General features: G+C 53.4%; 1 protein-coding gene across 4 annotated transcripts in view; it reads left to right on the top strand.

Moving 5' to 3' along the window:
- Window positions 1–23,833, top strand: part of NRXN2 (neurexin 2) — a 153,141-nt gene extending 129,308 nt beyond the window's left edge. For 2 of the 4 annotated variants that reach the window (XM_051964626.1, XM_051964627.1), the window contains one exon: window positions 21,374–23,833. In XM_051964626.1, coding sequence (XP_051820586.1) covers window positions 21,374–22,284 — 911 coding nt within the window. In that variant the 3' untranslated portion in view covers window positions 22,285–23,833. The remainder of the gene's footprint in view (window positions 1–21,373) is intronic. The other 2 variants (XM_051964628.1, XM_051964629.1) reach the window with 1 other exon arrangement.
- Window positions 23,834–24,714: the final 881 nt, after the last annotated feature.

The raw sequence follows: 24,714 nt of genomic DNA, 5'->3' as shown, positions 1-24,714 counted from the left end.
AAGGATTTGACCAGGTCACGGCTGGTTCCCTTCCCATTTTCATGACCCTGTGACTCTGAGGATCTGCTCTGGAAGTTTTGTGTCCACAGGAGCAGTACCCAACCACAGCTCCATCTGGGGCTGGGGAAACCCTTCTGGAGAGGTCTCGAGACTGTTCCGTCTCCATCCCTCCACCCTTATTCCCCTTGTCTGCCTTCTGTAGAGAAATATGAAGAAGCATCCACGAGCCCAACCCTTCCCTAGCTTCCTCTTCGATGCTAGATGGTGGTTTGGCCTCTGGTCTACTCGTCGGCCCTTCTGGCTCCGGCAAAGTAGTGCTTTGCATTAATAGGAACTTCATAAACGCTTGCTGAATTATATTAGATGGGGGAGAAAAAGAACATCATCTACATTTCAAACGGCTTCATCTCCTTCACTCCCAGGGTCCAGCTAGAGGCTGCCCCGTGAGTGACGGCTTGGCTCTTCGCCTCCTGAGAGGCTGTGGCAATGGCGCAGAGCGTTTTCAAAGACCACGTCCATTGCTGAGATCTTTCATTATAGAACTGCCTGGAGGCCTCTTTATATCTTCTATTTTCCTTCTAAGGGAAAGGGTACAGATTTGGAGCCAAAGAACCCAAATTGGAATCCCCGTTTTGCGATTACTCGCGCGGCTTTAGAGAAATCGCTTCCCGTGTCTGGGATTCACTTTCCTCATCTCCCGTTTACGTCAGATTTTAATATTTACTTTGCTTTTTCTGCCTTACGATAAAATGAGGAGTTTAAATGAATGTTAAGGTTCCTTCGGATCTGTTAGGAGCCTGACTCTGTTGCTGAACATCTCCCAGAATCCCAAAATAGATGGCATCTTGGGGTACGTCCAGTCCTGCATCTATTCTGTACCTAAACAGAAAGCCCTTCAGAGCCTCTGGGAAAATCCACACAGGCTAGAAGGAGTGAGCAGACAGAGCTCACTTTCACCTGGATGGGAAAGTAATCCAAGATGGCTCGTTGGAGGAGGTGTCACCTCGGCTGAAGGGATGGGGACTCGATTCCCTGAATGGTCAGGAGCACAGAGGTCACCGTGATCAGACCTTTCCTTAAGGGACACTCACCCTCCTGACCATCCTTTGGTCATACATTTAGCACGCTGCCTCTCCCAGAGGGGACTGGTGTCAGTCAGAGGGCCTGCGTTCTAATCCTGACTCTTAGGTCTGGGAGACTTGGAGCCGCTCACTTCTCTAGCTCTTAGTTTCAGTAGAATCAGAATTTGAGAGTTGGAAGGGACCGTGAAATCGATCCTGAGAATAACTCCCCCAAAAGGGATCGTTCCTTTTCTAAATGGCAGAAGGGGAAGGGAGCCCTCCCGCAAAGCCTCCGGGCCACCCGTTCCCCTCCGGACAGTGCTCAGGGCTAGCAGCTTCTCCTGAGCCAAGGCTAAATGGATCTCCCTGCCTCTTTTCTGAGAGGGCCGGGCTAGGCGAACGCTGAGGCTCTGAGCTACAGACAGCCGACAGGGCTGGGCCCTCGAAACTGGGGGAACAGCCCCTGCTTGGGATGGGCTTGGGAATGGCCGTCACCGCTGGGCACGGGCCTTGCAGTCCACGAGGAGCCGATGGGAGCCCCCATGCAGACACGTGGGCCTGGGCCGCTGAGACAGATTTATTCTCATCCAGTGGTGCTGCAGAGTCCGGAGGGAGCCCACAGACTCCTTAATTGGATCTGTAATAAGCCAGCAATTCCCCCTCCAGCTCTCCAAAATCACTTGGTCATCTGCAGAGCCACAGGGAATTTTCACTGGGAAGTGGAGCTGATGCTTCATTAGCTGCTCTCCCGCTTCCCCAGATGTATGTGAGGCTTCAAGCACAAGGGCACACACACGCACACACACGCACACACACAAACACACACGCGCACATACACAAACATACACACTCACACACACTTACGAGTGCACACACATGTACAAACACACACACACTCATGCACACACACACACACTCTCACACACAAACATACGCACTCACACACACTCACACTCATGCACACACACACATGCTCTCACACACAAACATACGCACTCACACACACTCACACTCATGCACACACTCACACACGCACACACACAAACACACGTGCACATACACAAACACACACACACACTTACGAGTGCACACACATATACAGACACACACATACACACACTCACGCACACACACACACACTCATGCACACACACACAAACATACACACTCACACTCATGCACACACTCACACACATGCACACACACAAACACACACGCGCACATACACAAACACACGCACACACTTACGAGTGCACACACATATACAAACACACACTCACGCACACACACACACACTCATGCACACACACACACAAACATACACACTCACACTCATGCACACACTCACACACATACACACACACACACACACACACACTGGGAAAGGCAGAGGGAGAGGTGGTGCCCCAGGTGGGCATAAATGCAGTGGGGGCGGACTAATGACAGAGCCACTCGAGGCAGGACCTTGGGGAACTTTCGGTGATTCTGATCCCAATACCAAGGCTGAAGGCAAGAAATCATAGTCAGGAGAGACCTTAGGGCCAACCCTTTGGCTTTACAGAGAGGGAAATCGAGTCACAGAGAAAGGAAGGGGCTGGTCCAGTGCACCAGTGGCCAGGCAGATCTGGAAGCAGGGAGCCTCTGGTTATGGCCGTCAGCTCTCCTCATGTTGCTTGGTCTCAAGTGACAATGATGAGGATAATTAGCATTTTATAGCATTTTAAACTTAGAAAGTATTTCCCACCACTGTCCTCACAACAATCCTGTGAGCTGGGTATTACCCATTTTACAGATGAAGAAACTGAAGCTGAGAAAGGTTACCCGGCTTGCCTAAGGTGAGCCAAGCTAGGAAGTGTGGCAAAGCAGAGCACGCAGGGAGAGCCGAGTTCAAAACCCACCTCAGATGCTCCTGGGCAAGTAATTTTCCCTCTTTTGACTTTAGTTTTCTACAATGAGAATAAAAATCGTGCTTACCTCCCATGGTGCAGTGCAAACCCCAGAGCACTTGGACTGGAGCAGGGTCTGACCCTAAGGCAGCTCAGCCCCGGCCACCCGGGAGCAAGGCCAGGCAAGGCGAGTGGGACTAGGGAGCGCCTCCGTGAGCCGGGCACTGGGCCGGGCATGGGGATGCACAAAGGCAAAAGACAGTCCCCGCTCTCAGGGGCCCCTGATGGAATCGAGATAACGGATGAGCCACACAAGAACAGGGAGTAGCTGCAGGACAGGAAGTAGACAATCTCGGAGGGCTTCCTGGGGGTGGGGAAGGCTGTTCCAGGCTTGGGGGGCAGCGCGCGGTGGGAGAGGGAACGTTGGTGCTGGGAACAGCAAAGAGCAGGGTTCCTGGCTCTCAGGTGGAGTCAGGCGTGAGACAGCTGGAAGAATAACGGGAGGCTGCTCTATGGAGGGCTTCGAACGCCAGCCCGGCCTTTTCCACCTAACCTTGGAGGTGATGGGGAGCCGCGGGGGCTGATTCAGGAAGGGCTGCCGTGTGCGACAATGCAAGGGGAAGGGCTTGGAGTGGGGGCGGGGAGACTGGTGAGAAGTCCCGGAGCAGGAGCTGGGGCAGCCCGGCCAGGATGGAGGCCGTGGGCAGTGGAAGGAAGGGGGGATGGGAGAGATGATGCAAAGGCAAAATTAACAGGATCCGGCACCGCGTTGGATGGGGAGGACGAGAGGGGGCAAAGGTCGAGGGTAACTCTGGGTGACTGGGGAGATGGCAGTGCCCCCTACAGTGAGGGGGGGAGGGGAGGATGACCAGTTCTGAACATGGCGGCTCTGAGCTGACCACGCTTTGTACCGTTCAAGATGCCAGGCTGGGGGTCAGGAAAGAGGTCAGGGCTCCTCTGCAGGTCTGGGGGTTCTCAGCTTAGCGATGATCACTGGGTCCATGGGAACTGATCAAAGCGAAATGGAAGGAGGGGCATCGGGAAAGAGCCTACTGTTAGCAGGTGTGAGCTGGGTGAGGATGGAGATGCTGCAAAGGCTGATGGGAGGAGAGCTGGGGTAGGAGATAGCCATGAAAGCGGGGACGGACAGGGGCTGCCGAGAGCGCAAGAGGCGCGATGGCGACCGAGCCACGGCCGCTGGGTCTGGGACGATGAGGCAGAAAGTCATCCTGGGGGGCTGAGAAGAGGGAGAGCAGACACGCCGCTGTGGGCCGCCTTCTCCGGAAGTTCTCCCACCCGGAAAGGGGGAGAGAGCCGGGAAGGGACGGAGGGGTCGGGGAGACATCTGTAGGGAAGAAGCCAGCGGACAAGGAGTTTGCCGATTAGTGAGAGGGGGGATGGATGCTGGGGAGGGGGCAGGCCTTGGCAAAGGGAGGGAATGGGAGACGGGGATGGAGGAGGAGAGTGGCAGAGGCAGCTGAGCCAGCTCTTGGTGAATGACTCCATTTTCCCAGCAAAGTGTGAGGCAGAGGAGGTTTGAAGAAAGATGAAAAGTTTGTAAGAGCTGTGGGGGGTTTGGGGGGGCTGACGAGGCAGGTGTAGTGGATCGGGCTTGGCTGAGAGTGTGTAAGGGGAAGTGGGAGCGACCCCGGGCAGGGCCCGGCCGTGTCCTTCTCCAGCGTCATTCAGGAGCAGGGTGGGAGCTAGGCAGGGGGCGGTGGGAGTGAGGGCAGAGCCACGCGTGGCAGGAAAGAGCGCTGGTCAGGTGAAGGGCCGAGGCCTGAGGGGACAGGATGGAGCTGGTGGGATTCTCCCAGGGGCCCGGCTATCCCAGCGGCGAGGAGGAGAGCAGGGCTGGAGAAGGCAGGTTATCTGACTCGGGATCCAGCTCTAAGTGCTCTTAGGGAACCTCTGAAGCCGTGTCAGCAATTCAATTTAAGTTGAGAAGTAGTTATTAAACACCTACTGTGTGCTAAGCTCTGGGAGGACACAATCACCTCTGCCTCCAAGGAGCTCATTCTAACCAAAATGGCGGAAGCTGGTCCGGGTACTTTCTCCTGCGAGCCTCCCCCCATCCTGCGAGAGAGCGGCTCCATTCTGGGTCCAGACGAGTGTAGGCAGTTTCTGCAGACTGGCAACGAGGCTGCGGCTTGTCACGTTGCCGAGACCCGCCCGGGGTCCCGGGTCTTCAGAGAAGGAAGGGACCCCGACCGCAGCTCCGTGCTGCCTCAGAACAGACAGGGCAGTTCCCAGGTTTACAGGATGGCTTGGCCCTTCTCTCCCCCTCCCCCCGGCAGGGCAGGATCTGAATCCAGGTCTTCCTGAGATCATCTCTGACACTGCCCCCCCCAAAGGCCATGCGGGAGTGGGCGGCCGGGACCAGGGCCTGGGAGCTGGAGAAGCGCTTGTTGCCGGGCTCCCACAGGTGTTCTAGAGGTACCAGCGGCACCAGGTGGGCGTGGCTCCCTTTGGACCCGAGATCCGGTTATTCTGGGTGACCTTGGATGTCTCGATCCCCAGGCTCGGAGAGAGAAGGCCGCTCGCCTCTAACGAGGGACTGATGAGCTCCGGGCCCAGCTGTGTTGGGAAAGAGACAGGGGAGATGCCCCAGGTAGCGTGAGGCAGGGAAAAATACTCACCACCTTTAGAGATGGGAGCTGGGTTCGAGTTCTGGCCCTGCATCCAGCCCTCGGGGATCTTAGCCAGCTCCCTTCTCTCTTCTGGGTCACAGTTTTCTCTTCTGTAAAAAGAACCTGCTCCTCAGTTTCCTCCTCTGTAAAATGGGAGAAGGGGACCCTTGTCGCCCATCCTCGGAGAGCTCTTATGAGTGATGGCCGGACGGCACAGCCAGCGTGGAAATGCTTTATAGTGTGTAACACCCCAAAGCCATGCAAACGGTTATTCTTAATCCCAACCACACGAGAGGGCTCTGCTCCCCGAGCCTCCTGGACCTGGGCGTCTGACTAATCTCACGTGTGACTGTGGCAAACTGGGGTTCAGACTGTAAGTGCCAAGAGTTAGAGAAGGAAGGGACTGCCAGGGCCTGGGGTGGTCAGGGAGGGCTTCCTGGAGGAGGTGAGCCTTGCGCGTAGGGTCGGAGAGAGCGGGAGAAATCAGATGGAGAGGAGAGGAGCTCGCCAGGCAGGGGCACAGTTTGGGCACAAGTACAGAAGTAGGAGTGGGGGCCCGGCCTGGGAAGAGTGTGTGTCACAAGAAAGGGGTGAATGGGAGACAGGGCTGGGCAGTCACGGCCGTAGTAAGAGGGTTTCTGGTCTTTCAGCATAAATCCCATTGGCGGTTGGGAGCGGCTGGTGGGCGGGATCAGAACTGCGGGTTAGGAGTCAGCAATGAGTCCAAGCAGGTCGGGAAGGAGGAGAGCCTGGGAGTTTTGCTAGTAGTGAGCCCAAGATGAGCCGACAGCCCCAGAACATGGGAAAGGCTTTGGGAGCTAAAAGGTGTCACCTTGAAAAGGTCTCCCCTGCTCTGGGCCTCAGTTTCCCATTTATGAGCTGCTTGGGCTAATTTCTCTATTTACGGCTCTGACCCTCTTTAAACCAATGAACTTCCCCAGACAGAGAGGAAGACGAGAAAGACAGGGGGAGATCTGGGCAAGGATGGTTTGGGTGGGGAGATAACAAAACAAAGGAGCCTGGGATCTGGTTCAGATCTGCAGAATTAGGCACCTACTATGTGCAGGATCTTGTACCGGATCCCGGGAAGGCTCCTCTGGGTCCCGAGTACCATGGCTGTGGCCATCTCCTCCAGGGACGCAAATTGCAGTCCACCCACCACTGCCTGGCCCATGACCCTCCCACCATATCCTGCCCAACATGCTGAGCTCTCTGGACACCTGGAGCCTGTCCGTCGATTGTCCCTCATGCCCCCGTATCTTCTCCCATCATACATTTCTCTAATGAGAGCCTTTATACCCGGAGGCTGACTTTGAAAAACCTCGCCATTCTTCTAAGGACCCCAAGCTTCTCCCTGAAACAAAGGCCCACCTTTTTTCCAATACCAGTTTCCTTTGAACTATGGGATATGGTTGTGAGTCATGGAACACTGCAGTGCCTGAATAATTAAAACTCGGGGTGACCAGAGACAGAGGGGAGGCAGAATGAGCATGACGAGGCCACAAGTTATTCTTAACTAGCAATTACACAAGGGGCGGGAAGATTTCCAGCAGGGAAATTTGGGGTCAAAAAAAGCAGCCTCTCCTCTCGAAAAATCCACGCCCCATTGGGACAGGGGAGACAGACTCTATCCCCTGCGTACGTACCATCTGGGGAGAGGAAGAGTGTTGATAATTGAGTAGATCCAAGGAAACGCCATCTTGGAGACTAGAAAGCTGGCCCAAAGCTGCAGCTGTGAGACAGAGACGCCTTCAGGAATCCGGGCTGGCACGGCGAGGCAGCTGAAGGGGGGCCCTGGCAGATGGGCCGGTGGGGCCGGGCAGAAAGGGCAGGAAGGTGAGTAATGTCAAAGAAGCCTGCGAAGGCGTCTCGGAACCAAGTTGTGAGGGGTGCTCCGTGTCAGCGGAAAAGTGTATGTGATCCCGGAGGCAATGGGACAATGGCGGGGGGGGGGGGGGAGGGAAAGAAGAGAAGGGAATCAGCATTTATGTAGTGCCTGCTGTGTGCCAGGAACTGTGCCGAGTGCTTTTACCAATATTATCTCATTTTATCTTCTCAACAGTCCCCGTGAGGTAATGCTGTTATTGTTCTCTCCCCTCCCCATTTTACAGTTGAGAAAACTGAGGTAAATAGAGGAAAATTACTTGCTCAAGGTCACAGAGCTAGTTAGTGTCTGAAATCAAATTTCAACTGAGGACTTATTGACTCCAGGCTCAGCTGATTATCCTGTTTCATCAGCTAGCTAGGGGAGCTGGTCTGTCAGTCGATAAACATTGATTAAGCGCTGAGTATGTGCCAGACACTGTGCTAAGCTGGGGAGTGCAAACAAAAAGCCCCGGCTCTTGAGCTTCCAATCTTAACGGGGAAAAACAAATGGAAGCTGAAAAGTTGGGGGAGAGCAAACCGGCTTGGGGATATGACGGGAGCCCAGAGCAGCGCAGCATTCTGGGAAAGGATGCCCTGGTGTCCTTAAATGGAAGTCCTGAGCGGAGCTCTCTGCCCTCCAACCAGGGCGAGCCGCAGGGCAGAGAGCACTAAGGAGGTGTGAGCTCCAGAGCAGAAAGGGTGGTCCAGCAGGAGGCAGGGCTTCCCGGATAAGTAGGGTGTGAGGATAGGACCCCACGGCCCAGGGGCGGAGAAATCCCCAGTACTGAGGGAAGGGAGCCTTCCGAATCGTGTCTTAGACCATTTTGGCAGCTTTATGGAGAATTGGAGAGAGGAGCGACCGGAGGCAGAAAGTCCAATTAGGAAACCATTATGAGATTGAAACTGGCCTGAGCAAGAGGAGTTGTAATGGGGGGGAGATGGAACCGGACATGAGAGGGTCTGGAAAGGTCGAAGCAACATGACAGGTGAGGGGAGTAAGAAAAGTGGACGAGTCAGTGATGATTCCAAGATGGTGGCCCCGGACGACCGGAAGGAGAGTGGCCCTCCACGGGAACTTCCACAGGGAAGTGTGGAGGAGAAGAGCGTTTACAGAGAAAGATAATGAGCTCTTGGTTCTGTTGAGTTTGAGATACAGATGAAAAATCCAGGTGGAGATGATAACTTGGGGTGCTGGGGTGGGAAAGTGGGAAAAGGGGGGACTCGGGACAGGTGGCTTCCGTTTCCTAAGCAAAGTGGGAGGCGAGATTATCTGCTAAGAAAAGGTGAGGGAGCCACAGAGGCTTCATGAAAGATGCGCCGTTTAGGATAGCTGTTAGAGAGGGTGTGATAAGGAGAAAGTTGGGGGGCAAAAAATTGACGGGGCCATCAGAAGGGAGAGCCCAGCTGAGGTTTTGGGCAAAACTTACTGATTGTCTTTAGTGCTGTTCATCTAGAGAGGAGAGAAAATGTGTGCTAGGAGAACCGTGAGTTGGAGGTGGACAATGGGGAGGGCAAGCAGATTCAAGGAAAGAACCGGGAGTGATTCGGTCAACCATAAAGTCCAGACTGTGAAAGTAGTGAAAGTAGCACAAAGATGGTGGATTGCTAAATCCAGAGGGATGAAGATACTGAAAGTCATAGTGGACATAGGTTTAAAAAGAGAAATGGAAGGATGGAAGATATTAGGGAAGAGGATGGCTAGAACTTTGGATCATTCCCGGAAGTCAGGAGGACCTGAGTTCAAATCCAGCCTCAGACACTTAACCCTTACCAGCTGGGTGACTCCGGGCAAGTCACTTAACCCAAATACGCCAAACTTTCGGTCATGAGGTGAGTTATGGGTGATCGTGATACCTAAAGGTCCCCAATCTGTCGATTGGGGCATTTATCAGGGGGAGCACGATGCTGTCCGTGGAGGTCCCAGGTGCTGCAGGTGACAAACTGGGGGTCTCGGGTACTTGGAAGGGCAGAGACCAAATATTAAGGTCCCTGTGTCTGAGAGGAAGGTTGGGGTTCAGAGAAAACTGTGAGCCTGGAGAGAAAATCCTTGCGGGAGAGTGGAGAGCAGCCCGAAGACCGACATAGTTTGGCAACGAGCATCAGCCGGGTGGGGGAAATGAAGAGTGGGGGGCCCAGTGGTGGGAAATCTGGGCGAATGGGGTAATGTGACGGCGACCTTGGACGAACCACTAGTTTCCTCATACATAAGCGAGAAGTTTGGACTAGTTGACCCCAGCATCCCTCCAGCTCTACCTGGTGACCCCACGACCGGGGCTCAGATGGGTAAGTGGAGATAGATGGAGTCAAGCTCCAGGAAGAAAAGGCTGAAGGAGGAGAAGACAACTGCAGCGGAAGGGAAGCCTGGCCGGCAGCGGGGGGCGAGGCTGAGCAGGACCCTGGGTCGGTGAAAAAGGAGCAGCCGGCCCTTGCCAGGGAGCCGCTGTCACCCCTGTGTGGAGCCGGCGGTGAGCAGAGCGTGAGATCCAGGTCGGCCCCTCTGTGCGCCGGGGTGGCGGCTAGGTGCGGCAGTAGTGCCCGAAACTCCAAGTTCGAGTCTGGCCTCAGACACTCACTAGTTTGTGGGATCCCAGTGAAGATCACTTCACCCTATTGCCTCAGTTTCCTCATCTGTCAGATGGGCTGGAGAAGGAGACGGCAAAGCGCTACAGCATCTTCGCCAAGAAAGTCCCAGATGAGGTTGTGGAGAGTCATACGTGACTGAACAACCACCATGGGCCGAGGACTTTGCTGGACACAGAGAAGGAGAACCGAGACCACGGAGGAAAAGCGGCTCAGCGGGCAGACCCGGACCAAAGCAGGCAGGGATGGCCAGGTCAGGCTTTCCCCATCTAGTTCATACTTTATCCAGCTGCCAGAGCGGTCTCCCTGAAGACCTGATCTTCTTCCTCTCTTCCTCTTCCTGCTTCTCCTCTCCTCTCTGAATCTTTCTTTCCCTTTCTCCTCTCCTTTTCTCTCAGTCTCTCTCTGCATGTCTCTGTCTCTCTGGTTCTCTCTTCCCCCTATCCATCTCTCCATCTCTCCCTATTATGTCTCTCTCTTTCTGTATCTTTCTCCCTCTCTGTATCTGTCCCTGTCTCTATATCTGTCCATCTCTCCAACTCTCTCTATTCTGTCTCTCTCTGTCTCTGTATCTCTCTGTCTCTCTCCCTCTCTGTTTCTCTGTGTGTCTGTCTGTCTGTCTGTCTCTCTCTCTCTCTCTCTCTCAATCTCTCTTCCCCCATTACTCTCTCCCTATTGTGTCTCTGTCTCTATCTCTGTCCATCTCTCTATTCACACACACACACACACAAAATCACTTCCAGAATCAAACAGAAAATCTGGTTTCTAGAGCCCTCCATAACTTGCTCGCCCCACTTCCAGGCTCCTTACACTTCAGACCCTTCCACATACTCCACGATCTAGGACACCACCCTCCTGCCCCTTGCTTATACGCAGCCCTCATCTCCCATCTTTCACTCAGAATCTTCCTTTTCCTCTTCCCTCTCTTGCCTTCTCCAAGAAGCTCTCCCACTCCTCATCACCGTTAGCGCCTTTCCTCTGGATTATTTATGTGGTCTAGGATCTGTACCTGACTTGGAGGTGTTTGCACGTAATTTTCTCTCCTCCTTGAGGGCAGAGCTTTTTGCCTTTCTCAGTTTTCCCAGGACTCAGCCCAAAACCTGGCGCATAGTGGGCGCTTCAGTGCGCGCTGCTGAATCAGTCAGCCAACACTTACTCAGCGTGTCCGTTGTCCCAGGCTCCGAGCTTACAGTCAGAGCAAAGCGCTGCTTGCCCGTAAGGAGGCTGTATTCCATCGGGGAGAATGACACGAACAGTATAATTAAATCCAAAATGACTTCATGGGCCAACACCAACAACTGGGATCCAGAAGTGTTTGTGTGGGAGGACACGTTGGAGCCCGGCCCCGAAGGAAGCTGGGAATTCTGGCCGAGAGAGCGAGGAGGACGGCGCTCATTCCAAGCGGGGGGCCGTGTGCCGGCGTGGAGGTGGGCTACATGACATTACGTGGGGGGAGCAGTAGGTGGCCCGTTTGGGCTGGGACCAGAGAGGAGGGGAGAAAGCCCGGAGCCAGGTTGTCAAGAGTTAGTGTTTCCTACCGTCCACGGGGAGCCAGCAGGGAGCTGCCCTTTAGGAATATCCGTTTGGCTGCTGAGGGGAGCTCGGTTTGCAGAGCTGCGACGAGGCAGGAAGTCCAGTGAGGAGTCTGTTTCCATGGCCCAAGCATAGGGAAGTGGCCCTGCCTGCCAGGTCCTGGGCTGCTTGGGGTTGGTGACGCTCTGTGCACAAGAGCATGATGGGAATGGGCACGGGGCTCCCTGCTCCATACCCTGGAGATGCCAGGGGGGGCTTGTTTGAGATGTGCTGGGCTTGACATCCAGGAAAGAGGTTGGAGATGGGTCTGGAGCTCAGGGGAGAAGTCCAGCCTGAAGATCCCCACCGGAGTGAAAGCTCATGGAGATGCTCGCTGGCGCCCACATTGGATAGCCATCTTCCCAGAGGGATTGTGGGAAAGGAGCAGAGAATCAGTGCTCCGGAGTTGGAGTGGAGTCTCGGAGACCATAGACCAGATGGTCTACTCCCTGACGTTTATATGGGAGCAAGCCGTGGCCCAGACTGCTTAAATGACTTATCCCAGTTCACATAGGTAGGAAGTGACTTCGGGGGGCTCCAAAGCCGAGTCTTCTGAGCCATTGTGGAAAAGAGTTCTGTAGTCAGAAGAGAGTCAAGGATGGTTTGGGCAACTTGAGCTGTTATGTCCTCCTTGGGATCCACCTGAAGTGGTCACCTTCTAAGTCCCATCCCCCAACACAGAGAGAGACAGACAGACAGAGTAATCAGAACCAATCTAATCCCTCTTTTGCAAGGTTTTCTCTAAAGTTTCTCATTCCTGGGCTAAAGACTCTTTACTTGAGCCTCTTCCATCACGTGGCTTTGAATTTACCCACCATCTTGGTCTCCTTCTCTTGAAAACATTCTAATCATCTACACCCTCCCTAAAATGGAATAGTCCAAATGGAGCGCGAGAATCCATAGCTGGGCTCTGGCCAGTGAACCTCTGGACTGTCACCGGGACAGTCGCCTTCCTTATTCCGGAGGCCAGTCTCCTATTAATGTCGTCCAAGATCAAGTTACGTTTTGGCTGCTACCTCATCATGCTGTCGAGTCCTATCAAGCTTGTGGCCCACTCACAGTCCCAGATCTTTTTCACGTAGACCATTGGCCAGCCAATGTTTCTTCCTCCATCCTGTGCTTTTGCATTTGACTTCTTAAAAGACACTTTTCCCTGTTAGAATGTATCTCCTCAACTGTAGCTTATCGTCCTAGCTCTGGGGCATCTTGGGGGATTCAAGTTCCGTTATACAGCGTGTTCGCTATCCCTCCCGTTGCGATGGACACACCAACAATTCCTTCATCCCAGTCGATGATGAAAGTGATTTAGACTGGCTCTCTTAGCTTGGAAACGGCAGAGGAGAATGCTTTGTGGAGCCCCGCGGAGGAACTTGCCTCGTTAATGGCTGACTCGTCCAGCCTTCTCTCGAGAAGCGATAGCGAGGAGCGGGGACAGAAATCGTTCCCTTGCCGTTCGTTGTCTAGAGGGGGAGTTGATTTGTAGATAAAGATGGGTTATTTTACCCACCAGCGGGCCCTCCAGTACTCGAGGCCGACTTTGTCCCACCATTGATGAATCCACCTAACTGCGTCCCCACCTGCCCCACATCCCTCCATCTGATCCCTGTGGATATTGAGACTTTGTCCTTGCTGAAACCCGGGTGTCTATAGAGTCTCTCTAGTAACTTTGTCATAAAGAGAAAGTAAGGTTCATCTGACTTTTGTAATGGCTAGGCCGCTAGACTCGGCTGAACCTCTGTGTACCTCAGTTCCCTCATCTGGAGAATGAAGGGGTTGAACTCAGTGCCTTCCAAGGTCCTACCAGTTACAGCCCTATGAGCCCCATGCTCTCCCCAGGACGGCAGGAACCCTGGCTCTTTGTGACTCTGCTTCCCTTTCTCAGGAGGCACATTCCTTCCTTTCGCCAACACTTGCTAGAATTTTTTCACGAGTTCAAGCGCAAGCTCACAGACTTTTTCTCTTTCTCGCAGACTTTTTTGCTTTCTCACAGACTTTTTTCTTTCTTGCAGACTTTTTCACTTTCTTGCAGACTTTTTCTTTTTTTCACAGAGACTTTTTCCCTTTCTCACAGACTTTTTTTCTTACAGACTTTTTCACTTTCTCACAGACTTTTTCACTTTCTCGCAGACTTTCTTTTTTTCACAGAGACGTTTTCTCTTTGTCAAATACTTTTTTGCTTTCTCACAGACTTTCGCTTTCTCACACTCTTGCTTTCTCGAAGACTCGCTTTCTCACACTCACTTTCTCGCAGACTTTTTCTTTTTTTCACAGAGACGTTTTCTATTTCTCACAGACTTTTTTGCTTTCTCACAGACCTTTTCTCTTTCTCGCAGACTTTTTTGCTTTCTTGCAGACTTTTTCTCTTTTTTGCAGACTTTTTCTCACAAACTTTTTTGCTTTCTCTCAGACTTTCACTTTCTCACACTTGCTTTCTCGAAGACTCACTTTCTTACTCTTTTACTTTCTCACAGATTTTCACTTTCTCGCAGACTTTTTCGCTTTCTCGCAGACTTTTTCGCTTTCTTACAGACTTTTTCTCTGTTTTGCAGACTTTTTCTCACAAACTTTTTTGCTTTCTCACAGACTTTCACTTTTCTCACACTCTTTTACTTTCTCACAGATTTTCACTTTCTCGCAGACTTTTTCGCTTTCTTACAGACTTTTTCTCTGTTTTGCAGACTTTTTCTCACAAACTTTTTTGCTTTCTCACACTCTTTTACTTTCTCACACTTTCATTTTCTCACAGACTTTTTCTCTTTCTCACAGACTTTTTTTGCTTTCTCGCAGACTTTTTCTCACTTTTTCTCTTTCTCACAGACTTTTTCTCTTTCTCGCAGACTTTTTCTCAGACTTTCTCTTTCTCACAGACTTTTTCTCTTTCTCGCAGACTTTTTCTCAGACTTTCTCTTTCTCACAGACTTTTTCTCTTTCTCGCAGACTTTTTCTCAGACTTTCTCTTTCTCACAGACTTTTTCTCTTTCTTGCAGACTTTTTCTCAGAGACTTTTTCACTTTCTTGCAGACTTTTTCTCTTTTTTGCAGAGACTTTTTAACTCAGACTTTTTTGCTTTCTCACAGACTTCCGCTTTTTCACACTTTTGCTTTCTCGCAGACTCTTTCACTTTCCCCACAATTCTGTAGCATCTCCATATTGGCCACAATCTCTCAGGATTCCATGAAGTAGCTCACAGGCTCAACTACCCGTTCCTCCAGAATCCAAGGAAAGGGGGGGGGGTTCCCTTTCCACCTATTGCTCCATTTCTCTGTTGACTATCTTGGTTCCTCTTTTCTTTGGCTCATCCTCCTTGGTAAGAAGAAGGAACTCCACCCCCTCCCGAAATTCTGCCCTTTTTTTGCTCCTTTCTCATTATCCCATCTGCTCTGAGCCTTCCATCACTTCGTTCCCTCCCTCCCTTGTTCCCAGGAAAGCTCAAAAGGCCCCCGGATTTTTCTGTGGCACGTCTCCCCCCCTCAGTTCCTCTGAAGCTGCATGATGGCTGACACACTGGGGTTCTGGTCTCCTTTGCAGATATGCTCGGCTCTCTCCCCCTCCTGGGGCTGTGTCTTCATAATGAGGATTTGAAGCTTTAGCCCATGCACAGAGGTTGCTTCCTGACTCCCGGCTCCCATTTTTCTTTCTCATCAGAGATGTGGGTTTTTTAAGGATTTAGAATTTTGTTCTTCAGAAGCTCCATCTCCAGTTTCTGTTGTGACTTCTCAGCCCGTGAAATCTCCTCACCTTGCTTTGAACTCTGAAATCCGCCCTTCCCAAATCTACCGTAGCCAATAGACTTGCCCTGGTATCTCCAGCTACATTTGTGCCCGCATCTGAAATGCTGAGATTACTTCCCCCAAATTGTGTCCAAGATGGCCACTTGCTTTGGGCTCAGCCCGGGCTCTTAAGGAGGGGTTTTTCCCAAGCCTGGTCTCGAGGGTTGGCACCTGACTCAGGCTCTCATTGGCTGATTCCTAGGGCTGACCCATTCTGCCCCTGCCCACCAATAGGCAGCCCAGGATCAGCCCGAGCGTGGGTCTGGGGGCTTTGTGGACATCAGAAGGGCTTAGTGACAATGTCCCCTTGCCAGGGATGGTGCCATCCATTGGCATAGACCAAAGCCAGAGCAGCAGCGGAGAAGGGAGAATGGCTTTCTTCCAGAACAAGTTCTTAGGTTCTACTTGCTCTCTAAGAGGTAATAATGACCAGCATATAGTGCTTTAAGGTTTGTGAAGTTTTCAAATACGTTACCTTATTTGATACACCCAACGACTTTGGGAGGTAGGTGCTATTCATTTTACAATACAGGAAACTGAGGCAGACGGCACTTACAAGTGACTTGCCCAAGGTCACACAGCTAGGAAAGGCTTGAGGCTGGATTTGAACTCAGGTTTTCCTGACTTTAGGTCCAGCACTCTAGCCACTGAGACATCTTCAATGTCCTTCCTAGTATCTGGCACCCAGAATTCCAATCCATAGTGCATAGATCTGAGCCAGGGCGAGAGGAAGTCTGGACCATAATTTCCAGAGTGATTTTGCTTTCTCTGTTCTCTTAATTGCCATTAAGCTTGAGCTAAAACCCCCATAACTTTTTCTCGTTTTCCCTATCTTATTCTTAAGAAGTTCATCTTTAGAAAACAAATACAGACGTTTTACATTTGTCCATATCCAGTTTTATTCTTAAAAAGAAGAGGTCTTTTAGTTCAGTCCCATCACTTTGCAAATCAAGAAACTGAGGCTTGGAGAGGGAAGCGATTTTCCCCAAAGCCACCCAGAAAATGTGAATTATGGGTTTGTGCCCAGGTCTCTAGATGCCAGCCTGGTGCTCTTTCCACTGTACCACACTATCTTGAAGGGACGGAGTCTCGCTCATTACTCCAGAATACAAGGTTTGTTTGGTCATTAAGCCCCAGCTCTCCGTGACCCCATGGACCAGTTTTATCTTGGGGTTTTCTTGGAGACACCGGCGTATTTGGATCATCTTTGGTTTTTACCAGAGTTCTTCACCGCGACTTGTCCGTTGTGGGTTGCTCTGCACGGCATAGCTCATAGTTTCATTGAGCTACAACAAGGCGGTGATCCAGGAGGGACCTTCTCTTTTAGGCAACAGGTTGAGTGACTTGTCCCGGCTGGATTAGAATTCAGGTCTTTCTGTCTCCCCAAAAAGTGCTCTCTCCACTTGCCACCTGGCTGTCTCAGAACGTGAGCCATTGTTGGGCGAACACCATGGTGCAGTTTAAGAGCTGAGGAGAGGATTGCTCTGTGAGGGGCAGGGAGAGCCTGGACTGGAGCTGTGGGATGGGCGATATTTCCATGAGTCAGAGATGAAAAAGAAGGCATTGTAGGTCAAGGGAAAGGCGTGGAAGTGGTGACATTTTCTGAGTGGGACTGAGAACAACGAGCTGTCCACATTAGTTGGGGAAAGGAGATGAATGTTTATGAATGAGTAGAATTTTCTGTAAGGAATTTGGGGGGCCTGTTGTGACCCACTTCTGCTACTAGATGAGCTCGAAATGGAGATTGACCATCTGCACCTTGCGCTCCCTGAAACACTCCCCATGGCCGTGTCCGTCCCCAGACTTCCGGCTGGCTGAGACCCCCGAGACCCCCTCAGTCTGGAGCTCCGGGGCACATAGCCCACACGGAGCAGGACGTGATTCTGTCCCTCGGCTGGTCCCACGAGGGGGCGCGCAGATTGGCCGGCTTTAGATATTAGATATGAGTGGGAAGATCTCATACATATCAGGACTGCTTACTCTGTGTAGCTTTGGTTTCTATGTCCAAGGGGCTAGATCAGACTGTAAGCTGGGAGGCATCTTGGACATCATCCAATCTGACCCTTCCTTTCACCACTCACAGATCTGAGTGGCAGATTCAGAGCTGGAGGGAAACTCCCTGACCTTCTCACTTGTGTCCAACGTTAGCTTGCCATTTCCTTCTCCGACTCGGTTTCCAGATGAGGAAACTGGGGCAGTTTCGTGGTCTCTAGTCCAACCTAAAAGAAATCCCCACTAGAACATGCCTGACAAGCACAAGTGCTTCCAAACCTCCAAGGAGGGGGGTCTATGACCCGCAGAAGCAGCCCCCGCCACCTTTGCTCCTGCTGCTGCCCTCAGATCAAGAGCTAATTTAATCCCACATTCACAGGTCATCCCTTTATTATAAGAACATGGTTCTTTGGTCTCTGAGGTCCAGGGAGCTGAGAGTCTTTGCCCAGCATCAAACAGGCAGCGAACAGCAGAGCAGAATTTGAATTCAGGCCTTCAGGTTTTCCTCTCCCTTTGTGCCGTCCCTCCCTTTATCCTAGGGAGCTTTTAGGCTCCTCCCCTGTCCCAGTCCATCACAGAATTTTTTCACCCAGCATCCTGTGATCTGTAACAAGTTAACCTACTGGTTTTCGAAGCCCTTTTCCAAGCTGCAGTTTTTAGGTCAGGGGCTTCCTGGGCATCTCATTCCCTTCCACATGAGGACAAATATAAGGCCCAGTCCCTGCCCTCAAGGGGCCTCCCAAGTGACCAGGCTGCTAGTCCACGCACCCGGCGTCCCTCACCATGCCATAATATCTTCTCTGCAGATGGAGCGGCAGGAAGGCTGGGTGATCTGGGCAGGCGGCAGGGAGGAGGTTGGCGAAGTCTCTCAATGACAGGAAACGATAGGATTTAGAGCTTAGTGATCAAGGCAGGCTCTGTTCAGATCCAGGGGCATGCTGGTTAGTGATGGAGAATCTGATGAGACTGGGGGGGGGGGGGGGGGGGGGGGGAGGTTATGGTGACTCACACTTCTTGGAGGGGGATTGACTTGCCAGCTCTTTCAGTAGCTCACAGTCGGAAATCGGATCCTGAAATACAGGATTTCTGAGTTGGAAGGGACCCCAGTGGCCCCCCTGTATGTGGGCCATACCTCCTTGTTGTGTGATCCTCCAGCCTCCACCTGGGAGCTCAAGGACCCCCTGGCTCCTCGGGCAGCCCGAGATAACCAGCTCCGACGTGAGGAAGAGTTTTCTGGCATAAAGCCTGAACTGATCCCCTCACAACCCTCACTGAGTCTTCAGAGTTCTGTCCTTAGGGGTTATTTAGAACAAGACTGACCTCGATCCCGTGTGGTAGCCCGGCCACGTCTTCCTTCCCCACCCCGAGCCTTCTCCTCTCCGAGCTAACTATTGTGAAGGCTCTGCCTCAGTCCAGTGCTCTTTGCAAGATGTCTCTTGAGGGATTGGGGAGGGCCTTTCTCCGGTCTCCTGATCTGTAGAAGGAAGAGATGGAGCTTTTCGGTCTCCGCCGCCCTTCCTAGCTCCGAGGTTCTGTCACCCTGTGACAGATAAATGTGATTTGTGTAGAAATAAATGGGTTCTCAGGAGTGGGAGGAAGATGACATTTTCCAGCAGCAAAGACCTGAAGCCAGAAGGCAGCCCTCCTCACAAGGCACCCTGCCTTGGAGTGCAGATGGTGGGAGGGGGGCCTGAAGGGTCTGCTAGAAAGAGCTTGTGAAGGTGCCATTTTAAGCCCATTTCCGGGAGCTCCAGGGCTCCCTCCCACTGTGCTAGTCTTCATCCATTCCCATAATCTGGGTTCAGAGCTTGGTCATCCCAGGGCTTGGCTGGGAGGAAGCTGGTTCCGATGGAGCATTTTGAGAACACAAAGGCGAGTCAGAGACCAATTGTCTTTAGAGGTGGCAGGCTGTGGAGGGTGAATCCAGGCAGGCTTCCCGGAGGAGACGCTCCCCAAATCTATGTGGAGAGTAAGTCCAGGAGTCGGGAGAGTCTTTCTGGAGAGGAAATGTCCAAAGACCAGAGGAAATGGCAGCTATGACAATTCCGGCGCCTCCTCCCCCAGCCAAGCAAGATCTCTGCTCCTAAAGGGCTCAGCTTAGGGGCCAAAGGTCCAGAATCTGGACTGAGTATAGGAAGAGTGGCTATTCTGAGCCAATGGAAGATGTATCTTAACCTGGGATGATGGGAGTTGTAGTCCTTAAATCTAGAGAAGGTCACAGGAGGTGGAAGAGCTCTGTCCACCGAGGGCATCGAAGAACATGTAGTCCCCAACTCAGAGCGGGCCAGGAGAGGATGTCCTGCCTAGGGAATGATGGAAGTTGCAGGGGAAGATGGGAGAGGTAGCCTTCCCCCATTCTAGCTGATGAAAGGGGCGACGGTCCTCGCCGGGGCTGATGGGAGTTGTAGTTCTCGTCCTAGGAGATGCTGGGAAAGATAGCCCGGCTCATTAGGAGATGCAGGGAGTGGTGCTCCAACAGCTCAGATAAGTAGTCAGCTCCCTCCTCCACCCATTGGTGGGTTTCAGTTAGCAGCCCTAGGAAGGGGAGGGAGAGCCCTCCTATGACCTCCCCTGGGTCCCCACCTCCCAGCAGGAGCCTCCCCTAGACGGCTGTGTGTATATATATTTCCTTTCCTTTTTTTGCTTTCTTCTTCTTTCTGTTGGTTTGTTATTGTTTTTCCTAAAAGGGCCTGAGGCAGCCGAGCCCTGGGGCAGCCCTATATATATATATCTCTATAGCTGGGGCTCTGGGGAGGGGTTGGGGATGGGGGGGAGGCTAGAGGGGCAGAGGGAATGGGCGGAGAGGAGGTTGGGTAGTCAGGGCCAGCTCAGGTGTAGTCTCTTCCCTCCCCCTCCCCTGCTCTTGACCTTGGCCCTCCAGCCTCCCCTCACCCTCAGACACACCTTCACCAACACATATGACCCTGGCCCACTCCTCCTCAGCCCCTCCCCTGGCTGCCCTTGGGGCTGCATCCTCTCTGGTTGCCCCATTCTCCTAGTACTTTGCCCAGACACCCCAACTCACCCAGCTCTCTCTTCTATCTCATCCCCCCTCCATCCCTTACCCCCAGTCATGCAGTGGCTCCCCCGTACCCCGACACCACAGCTGTCCCCACTCGCCCAGCTCTCCCTCCTCTCTCATCCCCTCATGCCCTGCCCAGAGCACCCGGTGCCTCGGTGTCCCCCTCCCCTCCGCCCCACACCCCTTGGATCTGCCCTGAGTTCTAGTTCTGCTCAGTGAAGAGAGAGGGAGAGAGTCAGGGAGAGGAGACAAATGGTGAATAAGGGAGGTGTCAGGGCCAGAGGACAGACAGACAGACAGACAGACAGAAAGAAAGAAAGAAAGAGTTGTACGGAAAAGAAAAAGCAAAGCAAAGAAAAAAAAGTTGTCTTTATTTTCATCCGGGAGAACCCTCTTACACAGCTCTGTTTTGTAATTTTTTTCTTCATGCTAAAATCACTGGGCCTATTTGTTGATGTAAGTTACCTGAATTCCGTGGTATGCTCTCTTCTTTTTTAAAAACCAAACCGATCACAAAGACCCCCCCCCAAAGAGAAACTAGCCAGTGCCCCCCCTTGCCAGTAGGCTTGTGCCAATGCTGCTGTTGACCTATTTAAAGCTGTTTTATAAACAAACAACAACAAAAAAAAAGACAAAAAAAAAGTAACCAAAGCAGTAGACTTTTTTTGTTTTCTTTTTTTTTTTTTCATTTCTTTTCCATTTGCTTTTCTTGTTTTTTCCTTTTGGTTTCTTAAAAACGAACCAAAAATTGAAAGAGAAAAAAAAAAAAAAGACCCGAGAACCCACAGCGCAGAGCCCCTCCCGCGGGCGGGCCCGTGCCTCGTAAGGCCCCCTGGGCCGGCCCGGGTCCAAGCCCTAGGCAGCCTTTCGGACAAGCTAATTGGAACCGATTTGCGATTTTTGTAAAGGCCTGTTGTTTCTCTCTCTGTGCCCAGGCCCAGCCCCGCCGGCTGCCCCTGATGCCCTCTCTTTTCTCTTCTCTCTCTTCTTCTAGGAGGCGAGTTAATTTTGCCCATTATTACGGAGGACTCCCTAGACCCCCCTCCTGTGGCCACCCGCTCCCCCTTCGTGCCCCCGCCCCCGACTTTCTACCCCTTCCTCACGGGCATGGGGGCCACCCAAGACACCCTGCCCCCGCCCGGGGCCCGGCGACCTCCCGCCGGGCCGCCCCCGTGCCAGGGCGGGGAGCAGGACGACAGCGACTGCGAGGAGCCCATCGAGGCCTCGGGCTTCGCCTCGGGGGAGGTCTTTGACTCCAGTCTGCCCCCCACGGACGACGAAGACTTTTACACCACTTTCCCCCTGGTCACGGACCGTACCACCCTCCTGTCCCCCCGCAAGCCTCCTCCCCCCCGGCCCAACCTCAGGACAGACGGGGCCACGGGCGCGCCGGGGGTCCTGCTCGCCCCCTCCGCCCTGCCCCCCAACCTGCCGGCGGGCAAAATGAACCACCGCGACCCGCTGCAGCCGCTGCTGGAGAACCCGCCGGTGGCGGCGGCCGGGGGCCCCGGGGCGCCCACCGCCTTCGAGCCGCGCCGGCCGCCCCCCGCCCCGGCCCCGGGCGTGACGGCGGCCCCCGGCTTCCCCCGTGTGCCCACAGCCAACCCCACGGGCCCCGGGGAGCGGGGCCCGCCCGGCGCCGTCGAGGTGATCCGCGAGTCCAGCAGCACCACGGGCATGGTGGTGGGCATCGTGGCGGCCGCGGCGCTGTGCATCCTCATCCTCCTCTACGCCATGTACAAGTACCGCAACCGCGACGAGGGCTCGTACCAGGTGGACCAGAGCCGCAACTACATCAGCAACTCGGCGCAGAGCAACGGCGCCGTGGTCAAGGAGAAGGCCCCGGCCGCGCCCAAGGCGCCCGGCAAGGCCAAGAAGAACAAGGACAAGGAGTACTACGTGTGAGCGGCCCCGCCGCCGGACTTCTCGCGCCCAGAGGCGCCGCAAAGAGGCAAGAGGAAGAGAACGCGGGAACAGGATCGCCCCTCCTCGCCTTCCCTCCCGGCCGCCCGGCGGCCTCCCTCCCCCGGCCCAGGGAGCCGGCGAGGGCCGCTCGGAGCTCCCACTCCCACCCGGCCCTGGATTGATTTATTTTTTTAAAGGGGGGGTGATTTTATTTAGGGGGGGCGTGGGGGCGGGAAGGCAGGCAGGGGTTTTGTAAAGTGTTCGCTTCTCGTCCGGTTCCTTTCCTCGATTCCCCTTCTTTCCTTCTCTCCCTAATCCCTTCCTTTCCTTCCTTCTCCTCCCTTTCTTTCTTTCTCCCTCCCTCTCTCCCTTCCCTGCCTCTCTTCCTTCCTTCCTATCTCCCTTCCCTCTCTTCCATCTTTCCTTGTCTTTCTCCCTTCCTAACTAGCTCCCTTCCTACTTTCCTTCTTCCCTTCCCTCTCACCCTCCCTTCCCTCTCTTCTTTCTTTCTTTCTTTCCTTCCTTCTCTTCCTTACTCCCTTCCTACCTCTCCCTTTCCCTTTTTCCTTTTTTCCTACCTTCCCTCAGTCCCTTTTTTCTTTTCTCCCTTCCCTCTCTTACTTTCTTTTCTTCCTCTCTCCTTCCCTCACTTCCTTCCTCTCTTGTTCCCTCTCTTCCTACCTCTCTTGCTCTCTCTCTTCCTACTTTCTTTCCTTCTCTCTCTCCCTTCCTTCCTCTCTCCTTCCCTTACTTTCTTCCTCTCTCGTTCCCTCTCTTCCTCCTTTCTTTCCGTCCTTCCCTCTCCCTCGGCCTTCCTTTCTCCATCTCTTTCTCCTTTCTCTCCCCCCCCCCCATTTCACTGGCTGTGCCTCTTCCTCCCTTTGTCTCTTTCTGCTCCTCCCTTTTCCTGCCCTCTCCCTTTTCTCGTGTTTTCCTTCCTTCCCTGCCCTCCTCTCCCCTCCCCCTCCATGTTTCGGTTTGTGGGAGCAGCAGCAGCTGGCAGTATCACGTGGGAAGGGTTGGGCTTCGATGGGGTTTGGGTCACGAAGGGGGGAAGGTGGGCACAGTGTGTTGGGGTGAGTCCTTAGGGCCAGGGCTCCGGGCAGAGAGGGGAGGCTTAGCCCCAGAGGCCAGGCTCCCTAGACAGACTGGTGCCCTGCCCTGCCCTGCCCGCCTCGGGGAGGACCTGGAGGTCTCTTGACAAGTTGAGTTTTCGGGCGACGTGCATTCGGGATCTGGCAGAGAAGAGCATCTGTGCGTGTGTCGGGTTGGGGGGCGGGGGGCGGGCGGGGTGGGGGGAAAGGAAAATGCAGATATATATTAAAGACAATTATCTAGATATCAATAACCTGTGGCATCCCGGGCGAGAGGGAGCCGGGAGGAACGGCCCCACGGACTTGCTGGGGGGACAGTTCTCTGCCGAAGGGGCTCCCGTCCCCCATTGTTATTTTTTCTTTCTCTCTCTTTGTTAACAAATGTGTCTGAGTCTTGGAAAACACCCCAATTCCGGAAATGTGTGGGAGAAACAAAAGAAACTTTCCAAACTCCATTGGCCCTGTGCGGTTTGTTCAGGGAGGGCTCGGAGCCCCTCCTTTCCTCCTTCCCAGCTTCCTCTGCCTCGGTTTCCACACTGAGGCAGGAAGGACCAAGAGGCAGTTGGCTTGGAGGAGCAAAGGAAGCTTTCTTCGCTTCCCAGGCTGCTACCCTAGCTGCTCCCCGCCCATGGAAAGACCCAGGCCCCCAATTTGGGCCCAAACCCCTACTGTGCCACTTCCCTAAGCCCTAAGTTCCCTCCCCACCCAATAGGAGGCCAGAGTTCTCCAAGGACAGTCACGGCACTTTTTCAACCTGTTCAAAGGGAAAAACTCAAGGGAGCTGAATCTGTGGTCAGAGAAGAGCCAGGAAACTGTCCTGGCCCACTGTGCCCTTGACCTTGGGACAGTTGAGACGGGCACAGAGATGACCGGAATGCCTCAGTCTGCGGTCCTTCTGTTCCACCGAGTCAGGCCACAAAAGGCATCGGATCGGGGGCCTGCCGCGGAGCAGGTGGTGACTGACCTCCACCGGCCCGATTTTGTTCCCTTTATCCATTCTGCCGTCGTTTCCAAGGCATTTATAATTACGTGGTGCTTTCCGTCTCACTGGGTCTTTCACAATGACTGTAAATAGACAGGGCAGGGATTATCATCCGCACCTTATGGGTACGAGGAGAAAGCTTTGTTATGGAAAGACCCGAGCAGATAGACTTGGGGTCCAGCACCCCCGGTCCTTGGGGCAGATAAACTTGGGGTCCAGCACCCCCGGTCCTTGGGGCAGATAGACTTGGGATCCAGCACCCCTGGTCCTTGGGGCAGATAGACTTGGGATCCAGCGCCGTCTCTGACGGGATGGGCTGGGTGCCACTGAGTGACCAACTTGAGCCATCTGAGC

This window comes from Antechinus flavipes, chromosome 6 (assembly GCF_016432865.1).
Source record: "Antechinus flavipes isolate AdamAnt ecotype Samford, QLD, Australia chromosome 6, AdamAnt_v2, whole genome shotgun sequence".
Taxonomy (NCBI): Eukaryota; Metazoa; Chordata; class Mammalia; order Dasyuromorphia; family Dasyuridae; genus Antechinus; species Antechinus flavipes.
The sequence above is the reverse complement of the archived record's forward strand: the minus strand, read 5'-3'. Positions and strand labels throughout refer to the sequence as shown.